This window comes from Aquarana catesbeiana, linkage group LG05 (genome assembly GCF_042186555.1).
Source record: "Aquarana catesbeiana isolate 2022-GZ linkage group LG05, ASM4218655v1, whole genome shotgun sequence".
Classification (NCBI taxonomy): Eukaryota; Metazoa; Chordata; class Amphibia; order Anura; family Ranidae; genus Aquarana; species Aquarana catesbeiana.
Genome location: NC_133328.1, coordinates 476,833,881 through 476,853,238, shown reverse-complemented (window position 1 = coordinate 476,853,238; position 19,358 = coordinate 476,833,881). Strand labels below are relative to the sequence as shown.

Here is a 19,358-nt window from a genome sequence, read left to right as displayed (position 1 = left end):
TCTGAACAAGCCATTGACCTGTAACCGCATCCCCCTGGCGGCAGCCTAGGGCACCCTGAGTAGCTCGCCACAGTAGTGCCTAAAACTGATGCACAGTTCCATTATGATTCGTGCTTACCTGCCTTACATCTCTATCAGGACTGACATCCTAACACACCCAAGCACATTATGGCTGATGTACTAAAAGGCCTAATAAATTGTGTGGATATTCACCTTATTTATTAAATCATGTGAAAAGCAAATGATTGTTTCCTTATTTCATGTGCACATGGTTGGGTATTAGGGGCCCCAGAGGAGCGTCCACTCCGATCAGCATGGGATCTGTGTGCAGGGGCCTTAAAGTGAACAGGAATTTGCCTTTACATAGTAACATAGCTAGTCAAGTTGAAAAAAGACACAAGTTAATTAAGTTCAACCAATAAAAGAAAAATGTAATAAATAAATAGAGAACCTCCATGAACAGAACCCTATAACCACAGTTCATCCAGAGAAAGACAAAGAAAAAGGTAAAAAGCTCCTTCCTGACCCCTAAAAATGACATTCCCTGGATCAACAATCTCTGTTATTACTTATAAATGTTAATATCCATTTTAAGCTGTGCTTTTAAAAATGTATCTAGCTTTGTTTACACTTAAATAATTAAACTAAATATTCACACAATTTATCGCATGAAGATTCTCAGCTTCTTTAGTAAAATAGCCTCAGTACCTCTATAAAGAAAGCGAACGCTACACTATAAATCACCAACTGTGTCCTGATTGTTTCTGGAAAAAATGTATATGATATCAACAAAGGCAAACTGTTTTTTAAAATGGAATAAAAATATGTTAATACTATTGCCAGTTGTATGCTACCAATTTTGACAACTCAAGCTTCAGCACAACTGACACACAGTTATCTCCTACTAAAAAAAATAGAAAATGCTTTATTACCTTAGAATTAATTAACACAAAAATTAATGTATTTTTTCCATAGCGTCTAATGTAAGTATTAAGCTGTTGTAAAACTATACATTACAGTATATCTTGTTCTTTTAATAAGACATTCTGGGTCTTTTGTAATATAATACAATAGAGGTTTGACTAGTCCAGTTTTTCTCAATCCGGGTTCTTTGGAACAATAGACTTTTTCCAAAGGCTGCTATGGTGTCATAAGCAACAAGCAATTTCTGCCATTAGATAACCTTTTTAGCTTTCTGTAAGTGGGTAAAGGGGAGGGGGGGTCTTCCCATTGATCACAAATGTATGGAACATTCTTCCCAGTGACTATCACATTAAAGTACCGTACCGTGTGCTAAGGAAACAGTAACTATTAGCATTGGGTCCCTGAGACCGGAAAGTTATTTCTAGGATTCCTCCATATTAGAAAGTCTGAACTAGACTATCTGTTGGAATTAAATCAAGATTAAAGATAACATTTTTCCATAATCCACAAAGAGGAAACTAAAGTAGATTTTTTTTGTTCCCAGATCATTTTTTATCAGTTATCAAAATCTGTTAGAGATCTTTAAGTGTAATTCATTGTCTAGGAAAATTGCAGAGATCCAAGCTGTCTGTCCCATGCCCATGCTGGTGTACTATTACAAACCTTTCTAAATAAAGATCACCAATGTTTGTTTGTTTTTTTAAAGATACTTTTTATTAAAAAAGATCACTAATGTTTGAGTGTGTGTGGCTGGGTGGCAATGAACTTACCAAGAGCACTCCTTCCACTACAATTTTAATGATCCAGTTTCCAGGGGCCAAAGAAAATGGCTCGGCAAAGCTTTTTCCTGGCACAGTAAGAAATGCTGGCTCTTTACTTGAATGGAACACGACCTCTTTGATGTCCAATGATCCTATAGATCAGAAATATTTTAAATAATTTTTCCAAAATTTATCACAATGAGAATATATACATAATTTTTAACAACATTGCAAACAGAAGTATAAACAAATCTATATTACATAAGAATTATATGCTCATGCAGTTTGGACATACTTTGCTATGTATCTAAAACGTTTCTACTATGTGTTATGAAATGAAACATTTTAGCAAACATTGTCAGGTTTGGGTTTATATATACATGTATGGCTATTCTAGATGTATGCTGTAATGTGTGTGGTTAACAAAAATGCACAAACAAGTTGGATTAAACTGTATTTGACCTGTTTTGCCTAATATAAAAACATGATATAGTTTATAGGTTTGTCCAATCTACATGTATTTATTTGAGATGAAACAACAATAACATGATGGGTCAGGAATCAGGCTAGTTTATATACAGTTACTATACATGCTTGTGACTCAGGGGTAAGTTTGTAGGGTAACTCCCCTATTTTTTCAACTTTTCTATGAAAAGGAATCACATAGTTTACATAAAATAATGCAGCTCTGTATTCATTAATACATCTGTACAGTCTGTGTTACCCAACATTTCATATTTTAGAATGTGTCTGTGTTGCCATGAACTTGGAATAAAAAGTACCCTGTTCTCTTTGTATTGGCTCCTTTGTGCAAAATACCCGGTGATTCTGCCAGTTCCCTTGCTTTCCTATTTCAAACTGAACAGACTAGCCATGGAAGCACATCCATCCCAGTGTAATCATTTTTTCTTTGCATTCTACTTGGAAGCACAACCTGCCTGTAATCCAATGATCAGACTTGTGCTGACAACACCCCCTGCCCCCTTCCTGCACAAACCATCACTGGGAATTTCTGTGTACTACTATTGCTCTGTCTACTGCTGACACACCCCTTTCATACAAAAAGATAAAAAAAGGTATTTAGAATGTTGTATATATACTGTATATTGTGACAGTATGAGGCCCTGCCACTGTATAAGAATCGGCAAAAGTGACACATGGTTCACACAAATGCAGGGGCTCCAGAAGATCGATTATGAGCAGAGAAAACTGTTTTTTCAGTTTTCTCTGAGTTTCTTAATCCCAGACTGGGTCTTGGAGTTTGGAGGCTTCAAAGAGCTTTGGGAGGGAAGAAGCCCCCAACCCAGTGTCCAGGTCTTTGTGGGGACCAGCAGGCTGCGTGTGCGGGTGCGCACAGGCTTTATAATTATAGGTTTGGGCATAGCTCAAGCAGGGCCGCTGATAGGGGGGGAACCAATAGTCCTCCTGCAGGGGGCCCAGGCACACAGGGGGGCCCGAACAGCAGGAGGAATTGGTGCGGTTGGGCAATTGCAGAAGGATGCCCTGTGCTGTTCTCTGCAGCAGCTAAAAAAGCTAATTTCTCCCCCTCCTGCTGGCTTTCAGCTGCTGCAGGGAGAGACACAGACACAGGGCATTGTTCCTGGTATATCCTCCCCCAATAAATGTAATGTAATAAGTAATTTTTAAAAAAATTGAAATAAAATAATTGTAAAAATGTTTAACATTTTTTTAAAAAATGTAATTGTAAACAACAACTAAACAAGGGCTAATTCACACAGGATTTCTGTTATGTTTCTGTCCACTAATAATGATTTTAGTGTATTTTTAGTGAAAATATAGTCTTGATATATTCAGAGGAGGGGGGGCTGTCAGGTAGGCTGTACGAGGTCCCATGATTTCTAACAGCAGCCCTAAGCTCAAGGCTCTATCTAGGAGGCAGGTGTGCTCTTTTGTGGGGACAGGTGTGCTCTATCCAAAAGCCAGATGGTCTCAGGCTAGAAGACAGGAGGATTCTATACGGGTGCCAGGAGATTTCCTTATCGAGAGGCCAGGGTGAGGGCCCGTGCAGCAGGGAGCTGCAAGGAATATGCAGAGAATGCATAAGAGAGGTGTCAGGATTGTATATAAGCACACTAGGTACTGTGAACCGATCTGAGGGATCAACCCAAAGGTCTGAGGTTGAGGCCTGAGTAGCGATGGTGCAAAAGAGAGCAAAGAGGGTTGTTATAATTTATTTTCATGTTTGAACTGATGGTGAAAACCCCTGTGAGGGCAACTGTTCATGCTGTTGGACTTTGCTTTGTCGGGCCACTGTCGTGGACACACTGGAATGCATTACACACTTGAGCTATACCTCGAGCAATATCACAATACACAAATGTTTTGCTTCATATTTCTATTTTAAACTGAATAGTTTGTTTTACAAAGTAAGGGTTCACATATACTTTAAATGTACTTTTTTATGCAAGCAGTGTAAATACCTACATTTGACTCAGCCTTACCTTTGCTCAGCCGAGATCTGAAAGCAGTGATATTCCCAGTTATAGGATTTACTTGAGGATTAATGTATCTCAAAATAATACGAAATAAGTTGAGATTTGATTTACCCACGCTAACTGGGATCCTAACTTCATTCTGTGAAAAATATAGAAAATGATTTATGCATACTTAGAAAAGCAGGGTACAGTATGTACATTCATTATGCATTCCGAAATGCTGGGTTTATCTTACTGGGTAAGATAAGCTTACCTCTAAGAACAAGTTGTATAATTAGAGTTTTCCCTATAAAATATACAGACTTTTTGCATGCTTCTATCTTTTTAATGTAAATTGTTGACTTTCTAACCTTAGATCTGATGACCAGCAAAGATATAAAGATAGTTTTAAAGAAAGGACACTTACAAATAATGTCTCAGGTATGAAGGAATCCTTTACCAACTGAGATATTTATTTTGTAGACATGCAGAAAGGGAGCGGAGCATAGAAAGGAGATGAAAGAAGGGAATGCAGGCTGCAGACAAGTGTAACCAGGTCTGGCTGCAGAGACAAAGCAAAACAAGACATGGATATGAATATCTCCTAATCTACTAATAATACTGGAGTTAGCACTATACATAGGAGTTGATTTTACTGCAGCAACAAAACTGAACTCCAAGCAGGTATAAACATTTTTTTAATTAAGCTATGCGTTAGTTTTCAAGCATTAAATGTATTTTAACTTTAATACATTCAATGTATTTGAAATACATCTAATATATGTGCAGCATAAGTTTTACAAAGTGCAGTTAGTCCCATAACATACCCACAGGAAGGAAAAGCGCATGAATAACCTCATTGGTGTGCATCTGCTGTTTCTACATCCAGTCAGAAGCTGCAGTACATCTTGGACCTACCAAGCTGTATTACCTAACTGCAATGTTGTCCAAAGCCTTCCTGTGCTGTCCGATAGACGTGTCCCAAACACAAGACTGACAGAAGAAGTCCCCTGGCAACTTATACACTTATATACGGTATATATATGTGTAATTTAAAGGATAAGTTCACCTTTGTAAAAAAAAAAAAAAAAAAAGTAATATATGCACATCTTTTTGCAGGTAAAAAAACGTGCATTTAATATTTGTTTACTAGGAGCCTGTAAACCATTGAACCCACGGTCAGCAGATTGCAGGTGCCATGCAGGACTGTCAATGTAAACTGGCTGCTCATACCTCATACGGGCAGGCAGTTACGCTCTAACAGGAAAAGACAATGAACTACCTAGAGCGCTTAACAGTGCCCTGCTAGTTCATTGAAAACTACAATCCGACAGCTTTAAAGGCTGTCATTAGTTGTATATCAAAATAAGTGCAGCACTAGAATTTACACAAAATTAACCCCTAGGGGTAACCAGTTCAAAAATATATATAAACAATTATAAAGTATATAATTGAATAATAAACCACTTATAGATGAAATCAATCTCTCCACAATCATCCACCTCTGTGTATGTTCTAAAAATCCTTGTGCTCCCTCCATCGGTTTTGCCCTTGCCTTAAAAAGAGATAGATGGAAGGAAGGAGGCTGTGCTGAGTGGGAGCTTTTCTCTCTTTTTCTGTTTCTCTATCTATCCTTCTCACACACTGCAGGCTTAGAAGAAGCTGTTTTGCATCCATTCACGTCGGCCCTGCCTCATTCCCTTTTTCCGTCCTGCTGGAGAGAAGACAGAGCGGGCCGAGAGAAAGAGGAGGAGGAAGAGACACTGTCCCCATGAGGAGACCTGGAGCCCACCACTCCACCTGAAGGACAAAACAGTTGTGAAAACGTGACAGCAGTTGGTGTCAGAAGTCCACACTCCATGTTCATCAATTTGATTGCTTTGCATGTCATCAATGAGATTGGGGTCCACAGGCAGCATCAATGAGGCATGATATTGGAAGGTGATTGATGTGACCTGAGTTCATGGGCAATTTATAAGGAGGAGGAATATTAGAAGGAGCAACCCAGAGGATTGTTTATTCTCAAAGGCACAGTTACAAAGCCTATAAGGTGAGGGCACAACCGGTGGAGGGAGAACAAGGATTTTTAGAACATACACAGAGGTGGATGATTGTGGAGAGATCGATTTCACCTATAAGTGGTTTATTATTCACAAAATGGACTGGCATGCCGTCTCCACTCGTGTTTGATTTATATAAGGACACTGTGTGGAGGAATTTACACTTGCACTTTACTGCAAATCACATTGGATGATCTATACCAAGGACACTTTTTGAATATTGCACAATGCACTTTAATTTATAATTGTTTACATATATTTTTGCACTGAATACCCCTAGGGGTTAATTTTATGTAAAGTCTAGCACTGCACTTATACTGATATATATTTTGTTCAGTCACATATTTAGGAAGTGTGGGTAGTGCTTGCAGCTTCCCTGGATTAACATAGCAGCTCACAAGGTTTTAAATATTAATGTCAATAGTTGTAGCTTTCCCATTTACAGACCTCTGTAAATGAATGACGCGGCCGTGTGGGCGGAGCGTTTTTTAGAAAATTGTGACAGCGAGTTCGGGATGAAGATCCCTAGCTCACTGTCACTAGAGGCAGTGGACTGGGGAGCAGCTGCAGGAAGATGTGGGAAGATGTTACATGTTCAAGTCTTAAAAGGTGAACTTATAGTGTTACTAAACCCAGGACCCTGCATTCACTATATCTGGTCTCCCACAGTACACAGAACATAACATTTCAATTATTTTAGTATATATAAACTGCTAAATACCTTTTCTCATCATCAGTATATAGCAGTCTTGTGACTTCTATCAGTGTCCAGCTGAGCACTGGTTAAAGCTTGTAGGAGGAGTTTTCCTTCTCCTCTGACTGTCCTATGGGGCTGCATGGCCCCTAACTTTCTGTCTGGAAAGTGCTGATTGGCCCCGTGCCAATCACATGTACTCTCTCTCTCTCTCTCTCTCAAGAAAAAAAAAAAAAACTCTCTAGCTGTATGCACCAAACTGAGCATGTGCAGAGTGCCACCTAGGGCTCTGTTCTATCAGCAGATGGATTGGTAGGGGAGGATCAGAGAAGACAGGATCAAACAGCCTTTTTATACAATGTGGAGGATTAACCCCTTAGGTTACACAGTGAGTATAACAAGCATTCTTTACTGCATACACAGACTGATTTTACTGTTGTGGCTTTAGCACTTTATCCTTTAATGGTTTATTTAGCATGTTTAAAAAAAGAACACCCACAGATGTGGAACACATATTACAAGAATGTTATCAAACGCTATTGCAAATTCCTGACTGCTTTTTTTTGGCAATAATGCAAATAATATAAACATCATTTCATAATACCTGCTAAAATTTTACAAACGGACAGCCAAATAGGAGATTTAAAGGAAAGACCTGCAGTAATCTTCTATTGAAAAACACAACTACAAACATTCTCATGTCATGAAAGTAGAATATGATGCGGCCTAAAAGATAATACTCTATAATATTTTATCTTATAATTGCATCCTAAATACATTTTTGTACTGTACCTAAGAAGGAATCTCTCCCTAAGCTGCTCTTGCAGCTTGCAATGCAGAGTTTGTTATTCAGACCCAAAGACCACCCACATGTTCGTTTCAAGCTCAATTACCTTAACCACTTGTCTACTAGCACCATTTACAAATGGCAGCTGGTAGGCAATTCCAGGCTGCTAAAGCAGCCAAAAGTGTGTTTAGCTTTGTAGATGTAGAATGGGCAATGGGCTTTCTGATGTGATTCGGCGTTACAGCTGCCTGATTATTTCTACAGCCAGCCTGGATAGACTATAAAAGCTTTATTATCCATGATCAAAATTGGAGTTGGGCTTAAAGGGGATGCTGCAGCTCTGTCCAATTTTCTGTTTTAGAATAATTGTCATACTTGTATGGATGACATGGGAGCATATCCCCGCCAACTGAACCCAGGAAACTCCTCTGCGTTGTATCCAAAACGAATGGCCCTTCCATCAGAACTTGTGCCATCCTCTATTTCATATTTCATTTGATAGAGGTCAGGGAAGTAGAATTTTTTCTTTGGTCTGTAAAAATAACATTCAGAAGTTACTTTTAGGTGTGTATCTATTGTCAGAGATTTACAACGTAAAGTGTTGGTGCTATATAAATCCTAGCTAATATTAATAATAATAATAATAAAAATAATAATAATGTTTACATTACAAAACTCTAATATACAACTGCAAACAGCAAACATAAGCTGGGTTTAGAGGAAGTACATTACTTTGAATGCTGGATGTATGTTTTCTAGAGAGACCACTATTTTAAGATACAGTTGGGCAATGTTCAACCATATAATAAACAGGTCAACCTTTATAAATCTAAAGTGTGTGCATGTAATTAAAAAAACTGAAATAATATGATTAGACTTTTACAACTACTGCCATCTAAGATTCTTTAAACATAGGGAAGCAAGCGCCACATTCAGAAACAGATGTGAAGTGTTTTGGACCTTTGACTAAGAATTTTAAATTATTTCGGTAAATTAAATTTATAGTGTAGTGTAAAAGATAATATATGGTACATGTTTTACTTTGTTTAATATAGTCAAGATTAAAGGAAAAAAACATTTGTATTTTTCTTTAGTTGGGTAGCTATGAAATATTACATATAAATATTATTTCTAATATTATAAACATTATTCAGTTTTTCATCAAGCCAGCAGACGGAGCTATAGGCTTCTTTTCACATGCTGTACGATTTCTGGTAATCATGTGTTGTAATAAGCATGTTGCTTATAATGGATTCAGATTAATCAACAGGGTCATCAGAGTTGTGATTTATCACTTAGCAGACAGCTTTGACTTAAGTTTCAGTCAGATGCCCCAACTGGAAAGGAAACAACTACTGCCATGCTTTCTCTTCAGCTAAGCCATGGAGCTCTGGTAATCCATGTATTAAATGTTTATTTGTAAAACAAAGATTTTTTTTTATATATATAGGGAAGATGGAATAGGGCGTAATCAGAAGCATACACTGTTAAAATTTAAAAGAGAAGTTTGGTTTACTTTTTTTTTTTTAGAAATCATACTTACCTAGGTGAATGCAGCATCTGTCTGATACTGCATCTGTCCCCCATGGCTTCTAAGACTGAGAACTGAACAATCAAAGACCGCTGACTGCTCAGTTCTCAATTCTCTGTGAGCAGAGAACTGGTGACTGCAAGTCACCGGCTCTCTGCTCTGTCCAAACCCCCCACACGCTCACTGAAGTGCTGGGCCGTGGAGGGGGTGGAAGTAGCTGGCTCAGGAATTAAAGAATCATTCTAGGCATGAGTGTTTTATACATAGGTACATTGGTCCAGCTTGGACATATGTAACTATGTATATACCATATCTGGCCAATGCTCCTGGAAGCTGGAAATCACTTACTTCCGGGTCCCATGTTGAGTACTGCACACAGAACACAGGAGGTCTGTTGTCCAGCACGAGTGCCTTTCAGAGAACACAACGCATTCTCTGATTGGATGTGATGGAGAGGCAGGGTGATGACATCACACTCTCCACCCTGTTTAGTCAGAGAGTGCTTTGTTTTTATTGAGAAAATTCAAAGCATTCAGGGTTCTGAGCAGCTAATCTCCTGTGTTCAGTAAGTAGAAGTGCGGGGGCTCAGCATGGGACCCGGAAGCAAGTGGAGATCATGGGAGTAGCGCTATCTACTTCAGTGATTTCCAGTTTCCAGGGGCATCATCCAGGTATGGTATATGTATAAAATACTCATGCCTAGAAATATTCTTTAAGTGACGATTATACATTGGACATGTGCAATTAGTTTCGGTCCGAATGTAAATTCTGATGACTTTTTGGTTATTTGGAGATTCAGATGTAGGAAAGGAGGAGGATGAACCACATGTCCTCAACACTGGGGGGTCCTTTGGGGCAGAAGAGACTCTGCCCCCCCCCCCCCCACACTCTAAAGCACTTGTCCACATGTTGATGTCCGCTGACAGCTGATGAGTCATTGGTTGTTAAGGACGTGGTGGCCTGCTTCCCAGCCCGCTCCTTAACAACCAGCTATTCTTCACGCAGAATTTGAATCGGTCAATAATTTTTTGTCCACTCAAAATTTGGAATTAGTTAGAAACCTAATAAAACAAAATTAAACAAAACTAAACTAAACAAATTCCGAAACGAATTAACGAAAGGATATTAGTTACATAACGAATCTATCCGAAAAAAAAACAAATTTTTCCATTCTGCAAATGTCTATTATACATCATCTTCTCTGTCTCTAACAGAAAATTGTTTAGTGGAACTAAAGTGCTACTAAACCCAGGACCCTGTATTCACTATCTGGTCACCCACAGTACACAGAACATGGAAATGCAATCGTTTTAGTAAATATAAACTGCTAAATACCTCTTCTCATCAGCAGTATATAGCAGTCTTGTGACTTCTATCAGTGTCTGGCCAAGCACTGGTTAAAGCTTTTAGGAGGTGTTTTCATTCTCCTCTGACTGTCTTATGAGGCTTCATGACCTCTAAATTTCTGTCTGGACAGTGCTGGTTGACCCTGTGATGATCACATGCACCCTCCCAAAAAAAACAATACACCCCAAACTGAGCATGTGCAGAGTGCCTCCTAGGGCTCTGTGCTATCAGCAGATGGATTGGGGACAGTAAAAGAAGGGGAGGATCAGAGAAGACAGGATCAAACAGCCTTTTTTACACAATGCGAAGGATTAACCCCTTAGGTTGCACAGTGAGTATAACAAGCATGCTTTACTGCATATACAGACTGATTTTACTGTTGTGGGGTTTGTAACACTTTATCCAAGAAAAATTGTAAAAGTATGAGTTGACACAAACTTACAATTTGATTTCAGAACAACTGTACACTAGCTTAACAATGCTAAAGCTTTAAAGTACATTCACCTACATTTTACAGTTGTTGCCTTCAATGTTTTTTCTGCAAGAGCATTTTCCTGACGATTCATCACACAGATGGCTGACTGCTCCTCCCACATCACACTGACAACCTATCAAAGTAACAAGATGCAAGATATACCAAAGCAAACCAAAATCCACATCTGACATAAATTGCAAGTATACACCACTATACTAAATTGATAGCAATGTTCATTATTATTCTGTGTTGAAGTCAGTAGATATGTATTTCCCCTACCCAGCATAGTTAGGAAAATATACTGCAACTTTTCTATATATAACAAACATATGATGTTTTACCTTTGCATCCAAAATAATTCCTGCCTTCTAGGAAAAAATAGCCCTCGTCACAGGTTCCACATGATGTGCTGCAAGTGTTTGGCTTACAATGGCAGTCACCATCAGTCTGGGCAAGAAAATGTTGAATATAAACAAAAATCAGGCTTAATTCATAAAAAGGTCATTCTCAACATATTGTAACATTAAAGCATATCTAAACTCAAAAACAAAAATATAATATATTGCAGCTTACTAGTCTTTAGAGCTGGTGGCTTCATTCTGTGTTTTTTTTTTTTTTTTTTTAAGGTTTTTTTTTTCTTGTATTTTCACCTGGTAATCCTGCCAGTGACAAACTTGCTGTCCTTGGGAAAACAACCCCTGCTCTGCTCCATAACATAGGTGGGAAACAGAGACGTGCGGTGAGGTCAGTGGCTGGTGAGGCACTGGCTAGTATCAGAGCCAGATACACACAAGTTACATACGCCGTGAACGTTAGAGCGAGAGCAATAATTCTAGCACTAGACCTCCTCTGTAACTCTAAACATGTAACCTGTAAAAAAATTTACAGCGTTAATTTTTAAGTACTGAAGTTTGGCGCCATTCCACAAGTGTGTGCAATTTTAAAGCGTGACATGTTAGGGAATCTATTTACTCGACCTAATATAATCTTTCACATTATACAAAAAAATCAGGCTAACTTTACTGTTTTTTTTTATTTTTTTATTCATGAAACAGTTTCTTTAAAAAAAAATGCGTTTGAAAATTTTCTGCGCAAATACAGTGTGACATAAAAAGTTGCAACGACCACCATTTTATTCTCTAGGGTGTCTGCTAAAAAAATATATATATAATGTTTGGGTGTTCTGAGTGATTTTCTAGCAAAAAAAAGATGACTTTTACATGTAGGAGTGTCAGAACTGGCCAGGGTGGCAAGGGGTTAATTACCATACGTACGTAATATACAAATAATTATTATATATTGTTTTTAAGGTAATTTACTATATGTTCAAAAACTGTACTCAAGCAGGTGGCTTAACGGACAAATTACTGAAGTTTGAAGTTATAACTTCCAACCAGTAATTTCACAGTAAATAGAGAAATAATAAATTATAACTTTAGCTATTATAACATATAGCATAATAATATATGGTTACCATTGGTCCAAGACTCCAAGCTGTCCATTGAGCTCAGTGCCTCTGACAAGAAGTGAGGAGAGGCACTGTGAGCTCATCCTCTCAGTCTACTGCAAACAGCTCTGTATGTAGCTTCTGACAGGCTGCGCAAGGAGCCCCGTATCTCGGGAACCATAGGTTGTAGGAGCCCCATTTTGACCAGTGGTGGGGTAGGATTTCAGCTACCTACCCCCCAAATTTAGGGTCTCTGTGACCCCAGGTCGCCAAGCTACAACCCTCAAAGCTCGATCGTTTTTTGGTTTTTTTTATTTGCTTTTTTTGTTTATGTTCATGGCAGGTGAGTGTCTGCCTCACCTGCCTCCACTGACTGCACGTCCCTGGTGGGAAATATTTTGTAGTTCACGGAGATAGCTGTGAACAATGCAGCTGATATGAATGCAGCACAGGCAGAGAGCACACAACGTTATTAGCTAGCAAGATTTTGTGTAGGGTCAACAGCTATTTTATTTGCACTTATTGAAGATATAACAAAGTGTTTTCAATAGTATACTCAACAGAGTAAGTGGAAGCAATAGGAGGATTGGTAAAGTTTTTATACAATACTTCATATACTTTAGCAATAAGTTCAGTTATGAAATTTAATGACATGCCCCTTAGGCCAGGTTTACCATACTGTCCTTATAACCCCAGATGTCTGTGTCCCCCAAGCTACAAACAAATAATTTCATATGAAAATCTTTGTTCTGTTAACTTACCCTGTATACAGTACATTCATTTTACACTGTTTTGTATCTAAGGCTTACATATAATTCGTCTTGATTCCACTAATTCTACTTATTGTGCAGCTGGAAAAGCTTCAAAGAAAATATATTATCTATGATTAAAGACATGTGGTTAAGTATATGTGCTCAGAAATCAGTTTTTTGGTCTAGTGTCAGTAAGCTGACATCATTACTTCAAGGTTTGCCATTGACTATATTGCAAGTTTCCTTCGGAAATTCTTTGGAATTCTCCAAATATTTTAGTAAAGTAGGTTTGGGAGCTAATATAGTTTATTTTGGAGCAAAATTCTAGTAGTAGACCACAAGCAGCAGAAGGAGTTTCCTAAAAACTTAATTCCTCTTTATTAAAGATGGTTTACTTTAAAGTAGAACTAAACCCTCCACAAACACTACTTTGTTAGTAGTAAGCTTTAATACAGTGGTCTCAAACTGGCGGCCCTCCAGCTGTTGCGAAACTACAAGTCCCATCATGTCTCTGCCTGTGGGAGTCATGCTTGTAACTGTCAGCCTTGCAATGCCTCATGGGACTTGTAGTTTCTCAACAGCTGGAGGGCCGCCAGTTTGAGACCCCTGCTTTAATACATTCAGCTTCTCCATATGTACTTAATTTTTCATGCAATGTTTACCTGTTTTTGACAAACTTTCTGCTTGTGTTGTGCAAAGTTCAGAAGATTTCCCTGCTAGCTTCCAGGGATTGTACTTTTGCCTCAACAGCCGCAAGTACGTGACCATTTGTGCCACTAACCCTAATTCCCTAAACCACTGCTACTCAAAGTAAGAGAGGGCTTTCAGGAACACTTTATTTGCAGCAATTGGCTGATCTCAATGGATTCAGTCCAAACAAGTAGGTACTGTCACCATATTGGCTTGTACAGTAGTTCTTGCCAAGATGACCAAATAGGGTGACAGTTCTGCAGTTCAGACCCTATGAGGCTTCATTGTCACCCTATGAGGAAGTCACGTGAAGGCAGGATCACCAGGTATGTTTACAATAAATACAACCCACCCTCACCCCAGAAATTATAGATTATAGTTCAAAATGGAAGGCAATAAACAATAGCCATAGGGTTGTCCCCTGCTTTACAAAGATTTCCAAAAGATGAATGTTTTGATCTTGTCTAAGGAAGTAACCACATCATTAATGCCATTGTATTAGTAGAACATATTGGGGGAGATTTACTACTGGTGCACGCAGAATTTCGTGCAGCTGTATATGGTAGCCAATCAGCTTCTAAATTCAGCTTGTTCAATTAAACTTTGACAATAAAACCTGGAAGCTGAATTTGATGGTTTCTATGTAGAGTTGCACCAGATTTTGCACACTCCAGTTTTAGTAAATAAACCCCACTGCATCAACGCAGTTTTTATACCCGAGGATGTGTCCACACAGGCGGTATGGGAAGGCTACAAGGCTGTAATTAAAGGGAATTGATTGCACATGGCACCAGAATTAAGAAAGAGAAACAAAGGGAAATCATGGAGCTGCTGGACAAAAGTCATACTCTCAAACTTAAGTGTAGGTTTACACTGACTACAGGAATGAAATCTGAACTCGCATGATTACATTCCCGCATGTCAGTCCTGGATTCGGGGGCAATTTCAGAGACATCTGTGCGGGTTTTTGCACAGATGTCAATGGAATTCACACCCCGAAATCGCCAAAAGTAGTAAAGAAACTACTTTTGGGAATTGGTGCGGCGCGTCATTTGTACAGCATATTGTATGTTTTCAAAGAACATTTATTCTGTTTCCTTTTATTTTGCCAAAATCAATAAAACGTGATAATACAAAAAGAAAAAAAAATTCTTTATACAAAAATGCATATAAAATATACATATATTTGCATTTCTTACCTGGTGGCATTCCCCTATTCCACTTATTGTTCCATCTATCTCACAGGAGCAGTCTGAAAGTACAATTAAGCTTGATGTTATTTGTAGAGCTGACATGTTACATGAGATGCACAGTGCTGTAGTGGCTGCCACTAAAGTGGCCATTATGTCTGCATGATTGTGGTGGGAAAATGTCAGTAATATAAAATCAAAAATAAAAATAATTAATTTTGGATTAGCACAATGACTACCTAATAATTTGAATAAGAAAAAACCCAGTAATATTAATTAGTTAAAGTTAAATTCAACAATAGATCTAACTGAGCTTGAAACTATTCCCACCCCTAAATCCTATACTAACATAACTACCCTATAAAAGGACCGGTTACGTAATCTCCCCAGTGGCCAGCTTCAGGGGAAAGGAGAGAGAGCCGGCAATGGATGGAATGTCTGGGCGGTGAAGTCACCCAAAGGCTTACTATGGGGCATCCATTGTCGACTGCCCCTCTTCTCCCCTGAAGCCACCATTGAGGTTAGTATAGACGGTTAGTGTAGGAGTTAGAAGGGGGGTGAGAGCAGTTTTAAGCTTAGTTAGCTTTATCCTGGACTTCCACTTTAAGTAACCAGAGTGTATATATTATATCCTAAAGTCCCTATTTGTTTTCTCTTTTTGCCAGGGCATGTAGCTGCCAGTAATTGTTATCAGTTTGACAGCCGAAGTCCTGATCTGTATATCAGAGTTACTATTAAGTGACGCATTCACCCTTAAAAACAGTACGCAGCAGGGTTACCCATTGTCACCAATTTTATTTATCCATTTTTTTAGAACCCTTTCTTTCGACTGTACAGAAGAACCCAAACACATATGGTGTAAAAGTGAAGGGAAAGGAACATAAATTATCTGCATATGCAGACGATGTGTTATTTATGTGAAGTGAAGAAGTGGGGTATCAGCGCCAAATAAAAATTCCTGATATGTCTGATGCTGCACCTAAAATTAGTAACAACTAATAATCATGAAAAGAAGAAAATAAAGGGTGCAACAAACAAATGTGCTATATAATAAAGCTAATATTAAGTGTGTGCTATATCAACGAATGAAATAATATAAGTATACTAATGATTAAAAATGGTTCAAAATGCACAGCCAATGTATTCTTAACACAACAAAAAGTCCATATAATCAACAGAATTCTTGTGAATAAATAAATCTTCTGTGTTCACTCCATTTTCTAAAGTGCAAAATGCTTCAATTAAAGTGCTTCACCCAAAGTGGTAAATCTAAACGCTCACCAGATATTATCGAGCACCAAGTGGTCCACAGGCCACTTGGTGCCCGATATGTAGTATATGTAGTATAAGCTAGATTTCCTGATGACGCGCGCCTGAGAGAGAAATGCATTGAAATCGAGGCTCGACACACAATACACGAATCCTCCATTTCCGCCCTACAGCTGAGACGCACGCCGCACACCACGGAGTAATTCATTGGTGACGGACTGGCTTTTGCTCTCCTTCAAGCTGCATTCGTATTCCTGCTGTTTTTTTACACTGAACATTTGATATGTAAGTGCTGCATTTTAACAGATTAAAAAAAACATTACTACACTATTTATGCCTTTCTGTGGCTCTGTACGGAGGAGCTACATTTGCAGATTATTGGGATATGGGTTCAACATAAGGAAACATATATACACATATGCCACTACTGCTCGGATTGGAAATTTGGCATATCTACTAAACAGATGCCGTATGCTGTGTGATTCCTGGTCGGACACATTGGATGTCTTAAAGATACCTTATACTACATGCCTGTGGGCCACTTGGTGGCCGATGTTATCTGGTGAGCATTTAGATTTACCACTTTGGGTGAAGCACTTTAATTGAAGCATTTTTGCACTTTAAAAAATCACGGTGATTGGAGTGAAGACAGATTTATTTATTCACAAGAATTCTGTTGATTATATGGACCTTTTGTTGTGTTAAGAATACATTAGGTGTGTTATTTATGTTCAACAACCTGGGATTACTTTTGCCAAATTTGCTTAGATTAATACGAGAATTTCAATCCATATCTAACTTTAAAGTTAATAAGACTAAATCTAAAATATTAAATAGATTGAAACCCATGCGTGAAGCAGAAACTTTAAAACCGTTATTTCCCTTTACCTGGCAATCTTCTACGTTAAAATATCTAGGCATTTACCTTACATCTAATCTTACTAATTTATTTTGATATAATTATCTTCCTTTGTTTAATAAAATTAAACTAGATTTACTCAGATGATCTTCCATCTGTCACTCATGATTAGGTAAGATCAACGTTATAAAAATGAATGTTTTTCCCCGAGTTTTATACTCTTTTCAAATGTTACCCTTGGGAGTACCTGCAGGATTTTTTTCGACGCTTCAGTTTACTATTGCACACTTTATCTGGAAGGGACATTGTACTAGAATATCACATAATATTTTATATCATCCAAAAAGAGTGTGGGGGGGGGTGGCCTTACCAAACGTTAAATTATACTATCAAGCAATTATTATGACACGCATGGCAGACTGAAAATATGCCAGAAAGACTATGGGTAGAAATAGAAATGGCACAGATACCAACATTGCAATTGCATCTTGGAAACCTTGATTATTGAGGGGGCTGGCATCCACAATATCTCCACTGACTAGATCTATGTTGGCATTATGGGATTCTTTGCATACTCAATATTGCTGGGAATATAACTCCCCAGTAATGCCCTTGTTGGGACATAAGTATTTTATGCCAGGGGCCTTAGATAAGGGTTTTGAATTATGGTTCCCAGAGTCTATACCGCTATTACATCATGCAATGGAGGATTCAAAGATTAAACCATTAAGGTCTCTGAGCGGGGAATCCTAACCAATATTTTTGGATCAATGGGGATATATACAGTTGAAGATATTATGCAAAATAAGGACCCGCTAAGGGGTCAATTTTATAAAGCTTTGTCGATTTTGCAAAATCCGGGACACCCAGATTATATTAGTAGCTGGGAATCTGATTTGCAAATTCGATTTACAGATAAACAAAAAGATAACGCTATACAACTTATCTATATGTTGGCCACTTCATGCAGAATGGAGGAGGTAAATTTTAAACTCCTTACTCAATGGCATTTTACACCAGTAAAATGACACGCTATGTATACGTCAAATTCACCCTTGTGTTGGAAAGAATGTGGAGGTCGAGCAACATATGGGCATATATGGTGGTCTTGAAGATTTAACCATTTAGGGAGGAAGTGGTGAAAATGATCTTTTTGATACAAGGAGCAATAATTAGTCCTGAACCTTTGGCATTTCTATTTCACTGTACTAAGGAATCAATAGGTCAATATAGGGTGTATATAACACCACATTTATTAAACGCCAGCAAATCTTTAATTCCCTCATATAGGGGAAAGCAGCCTATACCCACTATTTCCCAATGATTGCGGAAGGTTATACAAGTTATAGAAAGATGTGAATTAACACTGTTTTGATATTATCTGTTTGTTTTGGTGTATAATACATTGTATTGTATTTCTACTCTAAATTAGCAATAAAAAATTATTAAATCATTTTTAAAAAATCTGAGTTACTATTAGGACCTATTTCAGCTCATCGGCGCTTGCTAAAACGTAAAAAAAATGTAGCTACTAGTTTCAGCTCTCTAAGGCTACATTAACATCTTGCAAAAAAGGGATGCCATCCAATCTTGAGTTATTTAATCTAATGGTAGACTGCCAACATTAGTAAATAGATAGGAATTTATTTTATATTTACGTGTTTTAAACTTTTTTTTCAAAGTGATTTCTCAGAAAATAAAGCACAAAGACATGGATGGATTGGCGAGTTTGCTATGAATATAAAAAATGAATCAAATAGCTTTTTTGGTTTATCGTGCTCAAAATGTATTTATTTATTTCAGGTACTTATATAGCGCCATCAATTTACGCAGCGCTTTACATATACATTGTACATTCACATCAGTCCCTACCCTCAAGGAGCTTACAATCTAAGGTCCCTCACTCACATTCATACATACTAGGGACAATTAAGACTGGATCCAATTAACCTACCAGCATGTCTTTGGAGTGTGGGAGGAAACCGGAGTACCCGGAGGAAACCCACGCAGGCACAGGGAGAACATGCAAACTCCAGGCAGGTAGTGTCGTGGTTGGGATTCGAACCAGCGACCCTTCTTACTGCTAGGCGAAGGTGCTATCCACTACACCACAGTTGCACTTTAAGTGATTTCCACA

General features: G+C 38.1%; 1 protein-coding gene across 1 annotated transcript in view; it reads right to left on the bottom strand.

Annotated features, from left to right (window-relative positions):
• LAMA3 (laminin subunit alpha 3) overlaps positions 1-19,358 on the bottom strand; it is a 271,677-nt gene that overhangs the window by 147,727 nt on the left and 104,592 nt on the right. The window contains exons 18-23 of the mRNA XM_073631481.1: positions 15,103-15,155; positions 11,356-11,461; positions 11,048-11,147; positions 8,037-8,193; positions 4,148-4,280; positions 1,695-1,837 (exon numbers count right to left, since the gene is read on the bottom strand). Coding sequence (XP_073487582.1) covers positions 1,695-1,837; positions 4,148-4,280; positions 8,037-8,193; positions 11,048-11,147; positions 11,356-11,461; positions 15,103-15,155 — 692 coding nt within the window. The remainder of the gene's footprint in view (positions 1-1,694; positions 1,838-4,147; positions 4,281-8,036; positions 8,194-11,047; positions 11,148-11,355; positions 11,462-15,102; positions 15,156-19,358) is intronic.